Source organism: Apodemus sylvaticus, chromosome 5 (genome assembly GCF_947179515.1).
Source record: "Apodemus sylvaticus chromosome 5, mApoSyl1.1, whole genome shotgun sequence".
NCBI classification, from domain to species: Eukaryota; Metazoa; Chordata; class Mammalia; order Rodentia; family Muridae; genus Apodemus; species Apodemus sylvaticus.
Window position 1 is genome coordinate 68,277,987 of NC_067476.1, and position 15,425 is coordinate 68,293,411.

The following is a 15,425-nucleotide window of genomic DNA, read 5'->3' on the forward strand; positions in this document are numbered from 1 at the left end:
CTGGTACTAGACATTGAAACAAGAAGCTCTAACACTGAAGTTGCCTTGAAGACCTCAAAATATTCAAGATGCTAGAACCATAGGGTATCTGCTGAGGAAAGCTACTTACAGGGAGTGGAACCAGCCCAGTAGAAAGAAGTTTGCAATCCACAAAAGATGAAAGAGGAGTTGGAGATCTGAAAACTGCTTTGATGTCAGATCTGGAGATGCAGAATGTGGAGTTTGCCCACCTGGTTTCCTGTGTTGCTTTGGGGATTACTGTAAACTGTTTGGATGAAATCTCAGAAGAGACTTTGAATTTTTAACATTGAGACTGCTGTAGAGTATTCAAGTTTTGAAATTGGACTAAATGTATTTTTTCATTATGCTATGTTTAGGTATGGCCCCCCATAGACTCTTGTTTTAACAAGACTGTGGGGCCAGGGAGTGGAATGTGATGGTTTATCTGTGCTTTACTCAGAGAGTAGCACTTTTAGAAGACGTGGGCTGATTAAAGATATTAAAGGAGAGTACCACTGAGCCTGGGTCTGGAACTTGCTTTGTTGCAGATGATCTTGAACTCAGAAATCTCCTTGCCTTAGTCTCCTGGGTTTCCTTGCTACTATGTCTCAAGATCTCCATGTCAAGATCCAGGTCAGAAACTTGTATCTTCCAGTCTCAAGGTCTGGATCAGAAGTAAATCTTCCAATTCGGGATTGTACTTCTTTCTAGACATAGTAAAGTTTACAACCAGCAATAACCATTACACATTCATTCGTTCTTTGTTTCACATTGTTTTTAAATTTAAATTTATTTTTTTAAATGATTCACTTTATATCCTGCTCACTATCCCTCTCCCATTCACCCACTTCCACAATTCATTCCCTATACCCCTCTTCTTCTCTGAGTGGGTGGGGCTCCTGGGTATTCCCTCCACCCTGGCACTTCAAGTCTCTGCAAGGCAAGGTATTACCTTTCCCATTGAAGTTAGACAAGGCTGTCCTTCTAGAGGAACATATCCCAAGTGCAAGTGCAGGCAATAGCTTTTTTTTTTTTTTCTGTTAAGACAGGTTTTCTCTGTAGAGCCCTGGCTGTCCTGGAAATCACTCTGTAGTGGTCTTGAACTCAGAACTAGCCTGCCTCTGCCTTGGGATGTGTTGGGATAAAAGGCATGAACCACCACTGCCCGACTGGCAATAGCTTTTGGAATAGTTCCTGTTCCAGGTGTTTGGGACTTAAATGAAGACCAAACTGCTATATATGTTTGGGAGGCTTAAGGTCCAGCCTGTGTATACTCTTTGGTTGGTTGTTCAGACTCTGAGAGCCCCAGTGGTCTAGGATCGTTGTCTCTGTTGGTCTTCCTATAGAGTTCCTATCCTCCCAGTGCACACAATCGTTCCTCCTATTCTTCCATAAGAGTGCCCAAGCTCCATCCACAGTTTGGCTGTGGGTGTCTGTATCCCTCTCAGCCAGCTGCTCTGGAACCTCTCAGAGGACAACTTGCTCCTCTCTGCATTCATAATAGAGTATCATTAATAGTTTTAGAGATTGGTGCTTGTCCTTGAGATGGGTCTCAAATTGGGCCAGTTTATTGGTTGGCCATTCGCTCAGCCTCTGCTCTATCCCCTGTCCCTGAATTTCTAATAGACAGGATATATTTTGTGGGTGGGTTGGTGTCTCCATTGCTCCACTGTGGTTTTTCTCCAACTATAGGAGCTGTCCTTTTCTGGTTCCATATCCCCAATACCTGAGTCACAGGTAAGGTCACCCTCATTGATTCTTGTGCACCTTCTTTATTGCAGGTGTCTGTGTCATCCTGGAGAAACTCCCCAGCTCCTCACCTAAGGCACTTGAACAATTTCATTCATTTCATCTAGCCATCTTTCCTGACTTTCCCCATACCTGATCCTGAACCTGCATTCCCCTCACCATCCTCTTTCCCTCCATCTGTCTCTTATGACTATTTTATTCTCCCTTCTTAGTGAGATTCAACCTTCCTAGCTTGGGCCTTCCTTCTTGTTTAGATTTGTTGTGGAGTTTAATATGGTACCTGTATTTTATGGCTAATATCCACTTATAAATGAGTACATACCTTATTTGTCCATTTGGGACTGGGTTAGCATGTCACTCAGGATGATGGACTCAAGTTACAACCATTTGCCTGAAAATGTTATGATGTCTTCGTTTTTAATAGCTGAACAGCATTCCATTGTTTAGAGGTACCTCATTTTCTTTATCTATTCTTCAGTTGAAGGACATCTAGATTGTTTCCAGTTCCTGACTATTATGAATAAAGCTGCTATGAACAGAGTGGAGCAAGTGTCTTTGATGGCTGATGGAGCATCTTCTAGGTATGTGCTCAGCAGTGGTATAGCTGGATATTCAGATAGAACTTCTTCCAGGTTCCTGAGAAACTACCAAATTGATTTCTAAAGCAGTTGTATAAGTTTATACTCTCACCATCAATGGAGTGGTCACCTTTCTCCATCATGCTTTCTCCTGAATAACCTTTCTAAAAGGGAGTAAAATTCAAAGGAGCAGGATTTAGTATCTGGTGGGACAAAGGTAAATTGTGTCTGTGTTGGTTCTTGTGACAGATTTTACATGCTGAACCTGATGAAGGTTTATATTTGAGACAGCTAGAGGGTACAACAGGGCAGAGAGATTTCTCTATTGGTGTGTATTCTCCAGAGAAAACTATCCAGATATAAGTTTAAGGCAATATTAAGCTGGGTCTTTACTTCCCAGCCTATACTTGGTGTTCAAGATATTTTAAGAACAAAGATGGTCTGGAGAGATGGCTCAACAGTTAAGAGCACTGACTGCTCTTTAAAAGGTCCTGAGTTCAGATCTCAACAACCACATAGTGGCTCACAACATCCATGAGATCCGAGGATTTGATGCCCTCTTCTGGTGTGTCTGAAGACAGCTACAGTGTACTTACATATAACAATAAATAAATCTTAAAAATCTGTTAACAAGAAAAGTTAGCCAGAAGGTGAATAACAGAAATCAAAAGCAAGGTTAGTACATTTAGAGAATTTCCTAGATGTATGAGCTATAATGGACTAGATTTTGTTTTGGTGTTGGCTTGTGGTACTTTCTGACCTGCTGAGTTTTATGGTCTGAATGGTATATCCATCCGCCATGGAGTCAGTTGTGCTAATTTCTGGAATCCTATTAAGGTCTGTGGCCCTCTTCTATTATCCATGGTGCCATTCCCCAAGTGTCTGTTTTATGTCATTTTATTTAAAAAACTTTAACATTTGTTTTGGAGCAGTGGGTGGAATTCAGTGGGACATGGTGAGCCTAACCAGGTGGATGATTGAAAAGGCTCTCCTTGCTGCAGTGGGTGGAATAGAGGCTTTGAGAACAGAAGTTGAAAAGTCATGGTGTAAACTGCCTGATCCTTCAAGTCTCACTGCCAAGCTGTTATGTGACAAAGGACCACAGGTCTCAGTGTTGTTGGTTGGGACCTGATTTCGTTATGCAGTTCAGGCTAGAATCACTTGACCATCCTCCTGCCTCCTGTATTAATTGTGTGCATGTTGCAGATATCATGACAACTGAGCTGTATCCTCAGCATCAACATCACAAGATGAATAATTTTACACCATCCTCGTCCTTGGCATACCCCAGCATCCAGCACACGTCGAAACCTCCAGAAGAGAATCATAATGGAGACCATGCCAAAGGTCCTTTAACCCTAATATTCTCTGTTTTATACTGTAAGACCCACAAAACTGAAGGTGCCCCAGCACCCCACACCTCAGAAGGCGACACCCAAATCACTGGTGAGAAACAGTCTCTATGCAATAACATGAGGATTTCTTTATTCAAGAATTCTGGGTTCCACAGCAGTACATCATGCAGGGGTAGAGGACTGAAGACCCCGTGCAACTGAAGTCAGGGGTATTTAAAGGGGAAAAAAAATCTCAAGATAAGGGTTGGTGGACAAAACATGCAGGGAATGGGGAAGTACAGAATGAGCAAGTAAGGAAGGTTAGAGATTATCTGGAGCAAACGTCCTTGGGGCATTGTATAGTTAAACATTGGAACTAGAACAGGGTGGGCTATCTTTCTCAAGCTGAAAGCAGAAAAACAAGTTACTCTATGCTGGGCTAATTGTTTAGAGGTCTAAAAACATTGAGTTGGGGGGGGGGTCTCTCAATACTTCAGGTCAATCATGAGGAACAGTCCTGTAAATCCTAAGCTGACTGTCAGAACTATGCTGTTCACATAAGAATAAAACTCACACGAGGCAGTGGTATAGTATGCCTTTAAACACAGCACTTGTGAGGCAGAGGCAGGTGAGGCTAGCCTGGTCTACAGATTGAGTTCCAGGGCAGTCAGGACTACACAGAGAAACCCTGCCTCATAAAAACAACAAAAACAAAAACAAAACAAAACCGAGGTATAAAACTCATTCAGATGTGGCAGCTCACACCATATCATAGGGAAGTCTGAGGCAGGAGGGCTGTTATGAGTACTGACTGCTCTTCTGAACGTCATGAGTTCAAATCCTAGCAACTACATGGCGGCTCACAACCACCCGGAAAGAGATCTGACACCCTCTTCTGGTGCTGGTGTGTCTGAAGACAGCTACAGTATACTTGGATATAATAGTAAATAAAATCTTTTAAAAAAATTAAAAAACAAAACAAATCCAAGTCTATAAATCCATCACTAACAAGTCAGGTCAGTGTTCACTAATTCTGTTAGTGGATGGAGTTCATAACTACTTATTGCTGTAGTTTAAGTTCTTTTCCTGGGCTGAGAGTTTATCCAATCTACCCTGACATCATCTAAATTCCCAAATGAGAAAAGAAAGTGTGTTGTCATTCAACTATTAAATCAGACTGCAGATTTTGGTTGGGAGGGTGTATTTACAAAGTGGGCGGTTCAGTGGAAAGGTATAAATAGAGTGGCTGGAGACACACTCAGGGTTTTGGCGCCTAGAGCCACTTGGAGTCACCGCTTACCTCTGCTGGAATCTAGAGATTTTTAAACGTGTTCAGATCAGGTAAAATTTCCTTACTGGGGCACTCTATCTCACTCAGCAGAATCTAGCTTTAAATTCACCTCAATGTGTCATTTGTATATATTTTTAGTTAACTGATTATTTTCTTTTTGAGATAAGGACATAATTAACAGAGCTTCTGCTGCCTCAGCAACCCGAGGGACAGCTAACCATCAGACCAGTGTGTGTTGCTTATAACAAGTCTTTTTTTTTTTTTTTAAGATTAATTTATTTTATGTATGTGAGTACATTGTTCTTAGACACAACAAAGGAGAGTGCCAGATCCTATCAGGGATAATTGTGAGCTACCTAGTGTTTGCTAGTAATTGAACTCAGGAATTCTGGAAAACGGGCTCTTAACTGATGAACTATCTCTCCAGCCCACAAGGCATTTTTTGAATCTGTAGTTTCTCTGTGTATTTTTGAGACAGTCTCACTCTGAATATCAGGGTAACACTGAACTCCAGGAAATTCTGTGGGGCATTCCAGATATGAGTATTCAAATGTCTTGACTGTGCTGATCTTTTCTGGGGGTGCTAGGGGAATGCTTGTTTTTGTTTTTGTTTTTTGGTTTCTTTGAGACAGGGTTTCTCTGTGTAGCCCTGCTGTCCTGGAACTCACTCTGTAGACCGGGTTGGCCTCAAACTCAGAAATCTGCCTGCCTCTGCCTCCCAAGTGCTGAGATTACAGGCATGGAACCACCATGCCCGGCTCTTACACATAGTTTCAAATTCTTTTCTTTTTTGGTCTTCCATTCATTTTTGGAGAGGTTAGGCAGGGCAGTCTTGAAGTCTAGAAGTAACCTGCCATGACATAGAGCTACTAAGTTTCCTGACTTTAACATGGAAATTATAAACTCCATCTCAGTCCTGTCTTTGCAAATGTTTTACATACAGCTACAGACCTTGGCAATGGCTATTAAAGGTTTGCAGACTCAGTTTAGTGTTTTACCATCCTGTTCTGCTATGTAGCTTGAAGAGGACAAATTTGCAGCCCACTTAACCTCCTCTGTTGAAATGCCAGTGCATGTAATAACCAATCATTGAAGTCAATAATTAATGATGCCTATTACACAGATTCCCTCATTACAGACTGAGTCAGCTGGGAGGATACAGACTGTGGGAAGTTTGGGGAACTGGGTATATGCATCTCCAGTTGTCTCTCCAGGGCCTGGGGTGTTGAACAGTCTATCAAGATGTGTGTGGGCTTTCTCGTTGACCCCTTCTCTGTAGGGTGTATTTCTCTGAGCTATGGTTGGAGTTGGATGGGTGTATTTGGGAAAGAGCCCACTTTGAAGAGGTTTCTCACACCAGAGAGAAGTATGGCTTTAAAACTAATATCCAGTGATCAAAATGCTTAACCTGCAACCTCTACCATCACAGCAGTGATATTGGGAGGAGAAGTCTTTGTGTGGAAGATAGGCTTTCAAAGTTTTCTGAATGATGTCTTTGCTTTTATGCTTCCCAGGATCATCTTTCCTGAAAATCAGTCACAATGAGTGTTGACTCTGTGTCCACACTCTTTCAGTGGGCAAGACACACTCTACTAAAGGAAGAAGCTTTAGCCATTTCTTCTCTGGAGGAACTGCCCAGTCACCTACTTCCAGAGATGTTCAAGGGGGCCTTCACCAGCAGGCGTACAAAGGTCCTAAAGGCAATGGTGTCTGCCTGGCCCTTCCCATGTCTTCCTGTAGGAGCTCTGATAGATGACCCTCACCTGGAGACTTTGAAAGCACTGCTTGATGGGTTGGATGTCCTAGTAACCCAGAAGGTTTATTCCCGGTAAGCAAAACCCAGCTAGGGTAGAGGAAGGCTCTGTGTGTGTAGAGAAGGAACATCTGGGAACAGGGAGTATTTGGCCAAAGATGGACCAGAGGCTTCTGATAGCATCAGCCTAGAGGGTTGTAGAATCTTGGGCTTGGCCTCAGCCATCAGAGCAAATGATAGGATATATGGAGGACACAGCTCCTGAGGAATAACCTGTCCCTGTTTATCACACAAGTATAAGTGGAATGAGACTGGGATAAAATGGAATGGAATGAAGGGAGACAGATAGGGCTGTAGCTGATTCCTTTTTAACTGAACATGTGGCACAAGGATACTAGGCATAGGGAAAAAGGCATTTGGAAGAGATAGTTGAAGTGTGAGATGTGGACCAGGAATGGACCATGAGGTATGTCTGATCTTCTGAAAATTCTACCCATCTACAGTAGGTGCAAACTCAGAGTGCTTGATTTGAGAAGGAATGTGCACCACGACTTCTGGAACATATGGACTGGATCCCATGAAGATCACTACTCACCACAGATCTTGGCACAGAAAAAGCCAGTAGAGACCTGTCCTAACCTCAGAAGGAAAATACATTTTAAGGTGGTAACTGATTTTGAAGTCATGAAGGCCAGTTTTGATGAGTGGACCATATACTTGTTGCAGTGGGTCCAGCAGAGAAAAGCTTCCATTCATCTATGCTGCAGGAAACTGCACATTTGTGCCTCACCAGTCTCTACTGTCATAAATTTCTTTAAATTGGTTGATTTAAACTGTATCCTGGAGTTGAGGCTGAGTCAGTGGTGTCTCCTAGAAGACCGTCTTGAATTCCTGGAAGACCTTGTTCCTTACCTGGAGCAGATGAGTAATCTTCGCACCCTCATGTTAGAGGGAATTAAGAAGTCCTTCAGTTTTGTTGCTTGTGAAGACCGGGACGACAAGTGGCAAAGCATGTTGCTTTCTCTGCTCTCCAACTTCAACTGTCTCAAGAATCTCTATTTGAATGATATCTACCTTCTAGAAGACTCCCTTGACAAGTGGCTCAGGTAAGGGAGGATGAAGAGCATTCTGCAGACATAGAAATCACAACTCTTTTCCTTAGAAGTTAGTAAGTAAGACCTTGATGGTCTGACCACTGTAAACCTAGCAGTGTTAGAGATATACATAGCATATCTGAACAGATAAGTTCTGTACTCAGATATGTGTGACCATGTACCTGCATGCTTCTAATTGCTTACATGTGAAAGGTTAGTTTGAGTCAGTAAGGGGTTGAGTAGATGATGGAAAATATGTGACACTGGATTTGAAGATGAAAATGGACACAGTTGTGGTAGGGAACAGATCTAAGTTCTCTTAGGTACATCCATTCCCTAGAATGAATGAAACTGAAACCATTATAGATAGACTAGATTTGGAACAAGTGTTACCTGAGGTCCTTTCAAGCCCACCAATGCTCTTGAATACCATTTTGCAAAAATAATCTCTTGCTTTCTCCCTAGCTGCCTGACGAAGCCTTTGGAGACCTTGTCAATTGTGGACTGCCCTCGGCTCTTACAGTCAGACTTTGAGTACCTGCCCAATTGTCTGAATATTTGTAAGCTCAAGCATCTGAACCTGAATGCTCTCTTTCTATCTGATGTAGGCTATGAGCTTCCCGGGCTCATCCTTGAGAACATTACAAGTACCCTGCAAATTCTGGAACTGGAGCGGTGTGGAATGAATGACTCTCATTTCAAAGCCCTCTTGCCTGCCCTGAGCAAATGCTCCAAGCTCTTCAAAGTCAGCTTCTCTCATAATTACATCTCTCTGTTTGTCCTGAAGAGCCTTCTTTGTCACACAGCCAAGCTGAGCCAGTTGACCCAGGAGCTGTACCCTGCCCCTCTGGAATGCTATGATGGTTTCAAGATACTTAAAGACAGATTTAAGCAACTTTGTCCAGAGCTGATGGACATAATTAGGGCCCAAAGGCAGCCCAAGAAAGTCTCCTTTGCTACTCGTACCTGCTTGGAGTGTTTACATTCCTGTCATTATCATTATAACATAGAGTACACAGAATGCCTTTGTCAGTGTCTTTGTTAGTAAGTAGAATAAGGTCCTTCTGGTACGAATAATGGAGCACCATGTATGTGTATGTCATTGCTTGCAAATAATAAAGATGCTGAGCTTTTGGGATGCTAGCGCATCTCTATCAGCCCACAGCCCATTTGATTCCACGTTTTTAATCTGTTTCTTTCTCCATCTCCCTAATCACGTCACTCTTAAAATTGTGCAGGTCATGGCATCCTATAGGCAGGTATGTCATCAAGGAGACCCAGAGGACATGGCTTTACTTTGGAAAGAAATTGGTTTGCAGTGGGTTCAGATCCCAGGGACTGAGATTGATATGGAAAATAATGCAATGAGGTTGAAGGAGACTGGGGGAGTCAGAAAGACAATTATACATTTTTCAATGATTATTTAGTATCGGACAATTATAAGCTTGTAAATATTGTTCCCTGAAGTTTTAGTTAGTGAGAGTTTTCCTAGAATTGTAGCTGTAAAGGTACAGTTGGACCCTGGAACCTGGAGGAGTACTGAGAACCTGGAGTAGGGCCCAAAGGTCATGGTATTCTGAGAAGCTCTAAGAGAACCTGGAGTGCTAATCATGCAGGGTTGTTTCCTCAAAGTAGAAAAAAAAATTGCCACATTTCATCCAGAAAGCTGAGGGCTTTTTTTTGTTTGTTTGTTTTGTTTAGTTTTTTAAGGAACTGGTGACCTTTTTGCTATCTATGGAGACTGACCTCACCCACCTTGTTATCTGTTGAGATAGAATTCTTTGATCTTTTGCAATAAAGGCAGGCCTCACCCAAAATCCCCAGGAGGGTTATTCCAGACTCTTCCCCCACTTAGACCATTATCTATCCTTATGGGAAGTGTCTTGTGTACTTTATGGCCTGCGGACTTCTTAGCTTTCAGATCACACCTTTTAGCTCTAGAAGTTACAAGTGTGGTCACATGTACTTTGAAAAGTAGTTTTTATATAGCCACACCTTAAGCTTTATTATACTCCTGGAATTGTACTGATTGTTGCCTGGAAACCTTTTCCCAAGAATGATTAATTTAAGTATGCAAGTTAATGGTCAGTCACCTTAAAAATAATCATTCTTTTGTTTTGTGCTAAGTACAAATTTAATTCATTTACAAGGCTGAGCTTTTGCTTTCTTAAGTATGTTCAAGGTTAACCCTAAAGCAAGTAACTAAAAACAAGTAAAGTTTGTTAAAAATTACTTCTGAGATTTGCTAAATATGGCATTTAAAATGTTTAAAAGGCTTCTTTTGCTGCTTGGATTATACTTCCTGCCCCAATTTTACTGTGACTTCATCAACTGGACAATGGCATTAGCAAAATCAGAATTTTATCATTTATTTTATTACTAGAACTCCATTTTTCTTTTTTGTTTTTTCTTTTTTTTTTCTTTTTCTTTTTTTTTTTTTTTGTTGTTTTTTTGTTTTTTGGTGTTTGAGACAGTTTCTCTGTGTAGCCCTGGCTGTCCTGGAACTCACTCTGTAGACCAGGCTGGCCTTGAACTCAAATATCCACCTGCCTCTGTCTCCCAAGTGCTGGGATTAAAGGCATGCACCACCACAGCCTGGCTAGAACTACATTTTTTAAAACATTTTTTATATTTTTGTATGGTATAATGAAAAACTCTAAAAATTACTTGAACAGGCTTAAGGTGGAGTTACAAAGAAAACTGAGACTAAATTGAAAATTTCTTACAAGGTATTTCTGGATAATATGGCCAAAAACCGCCAACATGATCATATGCTTTTCTTTTCTTTTTTTTTTTTTTTTCTCCCAGGTTCCACTGTGTAGTCCGGACTATCATGACGCACTCTGTAGTCCTAGCTTGCTTTAGAGATCAGCCAGCCTGAGTACTGGCATTATGTGTGAACACTGCCCAGAGTGCTTTTAAATTCTTTTAATTATCTCTCTGGTAAAGGAAGGTTTTTTATTTCACCATGTTCTAAGTTAACTGTCTATCAGTCTGCTGTCTGTCTGTCTGTCTATGTGATGTATCTTGGTTTTTCAAGACAAGAGTTTTTCTGTGTAGTCATGGTTGGCCTGGAGCTCTGTACTCTAGTGGGCTGATCTCACAGAGATCCTTCTCTACCTCTGGAGGGCTGGGACTAAAGGATCAAAACGTGAATTTTGCTTGCATGAATGCCCCACATATATGCCTGGTATCTGTGGAAGGTAGAAGACATCAGACCTGGAGGTTTGTGCACTGCCTTGTGGGATTTGAGTATGGAACACAGGTCCAGTGAGAGCATTGTGTGTAGTCTTAACCACTGAGCCATCTCTCCAAGCCACACCCTTGCCCTTTTGACAAACTTTTTCAAGATCAAATTCTACATTAAATCTTTTGTGACCTTGAAGGCTCCTGGAAGTCTCATGAGACAGATAAAAGTTTAGGTGATGCAAACTTGGTCAGAGAAGAAGTGATTCTCATGGGGTGTGGCAGTTCTTTTCTTTATTCCCAGAACTTGGGTGGCTGGCCAATCTCTGTGAGCTCCACCCTGAGATCCTACTGAGCTGGTAAAGGGGAAACAGGATTTGAAAGTAAGCTTTAAATGGCTTTTCATTCCAATGCTCTGGACATAATGTTTTCAGTGTGCTTCTAATTTTAAATTCTCTACTCTAGGGGAAGCTCTACTGAAGCTGTTTACCTATTCACATTCCAGATAAGTGCAAACACCCTTTTAAATTATCTTGTATTTAGAGCCCAATCCAAAAAGTATGCATGAGAATGGACTATCTTCTGGTTGGCTGAAGCTGCAGAATCTAGATTGTGCAGGCTGACTTTATAGCACTGGGATCCCTTTCTATTTTTTTATTCATCTTTTTTTGTGACCAACCCTCATTGTGTTGCCTTGGGCATTAGCTGTGGATTTTTATCAAAAGAGTAAATTCCAAATGCAGCATTAGAGCCTCATCTGAGCTGCTGCCTGTGACCCCTCCCAGAGGTGCTTAATTCTGCCCCAGCTGTTCCTACTCTGCTCTCAGGAGCTGCTAGAGAAGGTGGATGGAGGAATGGTGGCTGAATGGAGGACACTGTCTTTTCACAACAGGGACATCTCCAGTGTACTGTGAGACTGTCTTTTGAGCAAACCCAATAAATAGTAATCCACCCAGCTCTATGTGGGTGGAAATGTAGTGCCAGGGCACTGTTGGTGTAAACCCCCCTCCCAAATAAAACACAAACCAGATAAGAGCTGATCTAATAATCTAATAATCTGATTCACAGCAGTGTCTTTATTCGAGCTATCATGGGATCCCCAGTTAAAAGCTGCCAAACAGGATGGTTTTGGTGGTGGGAGAGCCCGGAATATCTATGGGGCAAGGCTTTATAGCAATGGGGGGTGGGGGGGAGGATAAGTTTGCAAGCATCTATTTGGGAAGCTACTGTGGCTTTTAACATAATTGGCTGGTGTTGGGAGTAATATCATAAACTTAATTTCTGCTCCGGTTTGCATTGGTTATTGGACAGGGGTTGGGCTTGTAACCTGGGTGTGCAGGTTCGATGTGGGAATAACCTGGAGACGTTGGTCTTGTTGAGGGTGCAACCTGGAGACACTGGTCTTGTTGGAGATTAGCCTATAAACTGGACCTAGGCTCATGTTTTCTTGGTGCAGCATGGAAACTAATGCTAGGTACCAGCCTGTTAGTTTACCAGAGTTGGAACTTGGGTCACATTCTCTAAAATGGAGTCCTTCTCCTTCTCTTGTTACTAGAAAGACCAGTCATGGGACATCATGAAGCTTCATGAAAACAGTAATGGGGTTGTGGGGTTAGGTAGGGGTCCATTAGCTGGAGACAGAAGGGAGTCTTGGGTCCGAATTCTCCTCCTGCTGGCCAGGGTCTCCTTCAACTGTAAACAGATGTGTGGTGGATTCATGCTGTAACTCTGTAGCACAGGGACCCTTTCAGTGAGTCTCTAGTGACCCATGGCAGTATCTCTTGACTAGGACCCAATTTCCAGGCTAAAACTGGAGCTCCAGAGGTGGATCTGTTGTATAGAAAGCACGGAAGTTTAAGACAAACCTGTTTGTGTACCCTAGGACACATTTGAGATTGTGTATACAACTTCTGTCAGTAGGTGGACCAAACCTAACTTTAAAAGGTTGGGCAGTGGTAGGGCACACCTTTAATCCCAGCTCTTGGGAGGCAGAGGCAGGTGGATTTCTGAGTTCGAGTCCACCCTGGTCTACAGAGAGAGTTCCAGGACAGCCAGGGCTACACAGAGAAACCCTGTCTAAAAATAAAATAAAATAAAAAAAATTAAGAATAAAAAAAAAGGGTTAGTACTATCTGGTATGGAGAATTCTGTATTCTAGAAAGGATGTAGAGAAAAAGAATTATCTAGTCACTGTGGAAGAGTCATTGTCAGTCTCTAAGGTCTTTGGGGTTCTGTTTTATCTTTTCTACATATCCTGAACTGTGGGGTCTATAAGCACAATGAAGTTTCCAATCAATCCTCTGAATATTAGCTAATCTCTAACTTATCTGGGACACAAATATAGGTCCATTGTCTGACTCTAGAAAATTAGAAAAAGCATACCTTGGAAGAATTTCTTGCAATAATTTCTGTGTTGCCATCTGAAGTCTCATGCTTATTTGGGAAAGTCTCAATCCATCCTAAAAATTTATCTATAAATATTAGCAAATATGTGTATCTGAATTTTCTTTGGTTTGAGCTCCATGAAGTTCATTTCCTGATAGACTCCTGGTTTGTTGTTTCTGTATTGAGTACCGGGGTTCTTCTCATTGATACCCACATTAGTTATTTGGCAGGCCTTACAGTTTTTAACTATTTCAGCTGTTCTCGTATTGGCATCTCTAATTCTGATGTGGAACTGGTGGACTATGTCCTGCATTTTCTGCACTCCCAGGTGTGAAGAACGATGGATCTTTTTTAGTATGTGTAGACTCATTTACTCTGGTACAATTGATTTGTCGTCAGCTGTGCTCCATTACCTCTTATGACACTGAGACATGGTCAGGATTTTGTCCCAGATCACAACTTCTGTCTTGTCAGAGTGGATGGGGTCTCCTGGGTCTAGGACAATGAAGGACATTAGGGGTTCAGTTTCCAAGGCCACCCACCAGCCTATCTTGTTGCCCTCTGGGATGGAGTTTAGGGCTTCCTTCTGCCTTCAGAAGGCCCCTCTACCTATAAATAGCCCCACAGTTGTATGTGGTAGTAAAGGCACACAGCCATCAGTGTCTCTTGTCTGATTTTCAGCTCAGTAACTCCTTGGTCAGAGCTGTCAGTTTAGCTTTCTGGGCTCACATTGTTGTTAGAAAAGGCTCTGACCTTATGATCTTGGTGTTTGTGATGAGCACTGACCCAGCATACCTTTGTTCATCCTGAATGAGATTGTTGCCATTGAACCACATTACCTTTGCATCTATCAAGCAGTTATTTAGGTCCCATAGATGTGGGCCAAAATGTCCCAGCAGTCCTGCAGATGACTATCAATGAAGGTTAGGTCGTGCAACAGAGCAGCTGAAAAGTTATCCTGAAGGCATTCAAGAGGAGAGGCAGGTAATGAATGCTGCCATCTCCTGTAACCAGGAGGTCCTTGCTGCACTGATATAAACAGGACAGGAATCAGCTTCTTGTGATTGGTGACAGACGGGCCATTGCCTGATACCAGGGCTCAGCATCTGAGTATGCATTCCCTGGTTCTAGGGAGGTCACCTGTAGTTGGCAGAGTAAGGCCTTCTTAGTGGAGATTTAAGAGGTCCTGGGTTTTTCTTTTATTTCTGTTGCCACCTGGAAGTCATTTAAAAACTGATGAAGAGACTATCGACTGGTGGGTTCACCATGGGGCCAGGAACCAGCTTTCTGGCTTCTTGTGGTGAAAGGAACCTGTAGAATGTGGTAGACATAACCTGTTTCATGTTAAGATGTCTGTCAAAATCACTGTGTCAAAGTAACCTGATCAAAGTCATCTTGTAACAAGAAACACAAATACAAAATACAAAAACACAAATATAACCTTTCCTTTCTATCTGGAAGAAACAAGAAACAACCAAAAAGTGGTACTCATGCAAAAGACCTCTCCATGACACCCAGAACACAAGTCCACCCTTTTCTATGAGGCAAAAATGAGAAACAATCAGAAAGTGGTACACACATGCAAGAAAAGACCCAGATTGTTGTGTATCTCTCATCATCCCTGAGCACATACCAACCCCAGACAGAGACTCAGGATGTCTTCTGGCCGTATCATAACCATCATTCCCAGATATATCTATGCTTACCTGCAACACAGGGAAGCCCTATGAACTGAAGAGAAGCTGTGTTAGGATGATGGGGCCCATAGAGCTCAAGGTTTGCAAAGCAAGGGCTAGTTCTAAGTGTTTCCTAGTTGGTCGTTCTGTGCTCTCTTGTTCACATCATCTATCCAATGATAAGGTTTTGTGTTGTTTGCCAGATCAGAGAGAACTGTAGAGCTGAGGGCAGAAACAATCACGTTGATGGTGTGTTCTTTCTGCATAATGTGACAAGACTTGAGTTGCTAACTCCTCAGTAAGGAGCCTTCTGGTTTTGACATGATGTGTTCAGAATGATGTTAGGCCTAACAAGCATCTAAAACCTGTAGGTAAAAAC

At 42.2% G+C, this 15,425-nt stretch overlaps 1 protein-coding gene across 1 annotated transcript; it reads left to right on the plus strand.

Annotated features, from left to right (window-relative positions):
• Positions 1-6,493: 6,493 nt before the first annotated feature.
• On the plus strand, positions 6,494-8,844 carry LOC127685555 (oogenesin-3-like). The gene is made up of 3 exons (XM_052182858.1): positions 6,494-6,780; positions 7,209-7,811; positions 8,265-8,844. The coding sequence occupies exons 1-3, from the start codon at positions 6,494-6,496 to the stop codon at positions 8,842-8,844; spliced, it is 1,470 nt and encodes a 489-aa protein (XP_052038818.1).
• The last annotated feature ends 6,581 nt before the right edge of the window (positions 8,845-15,425 follow it).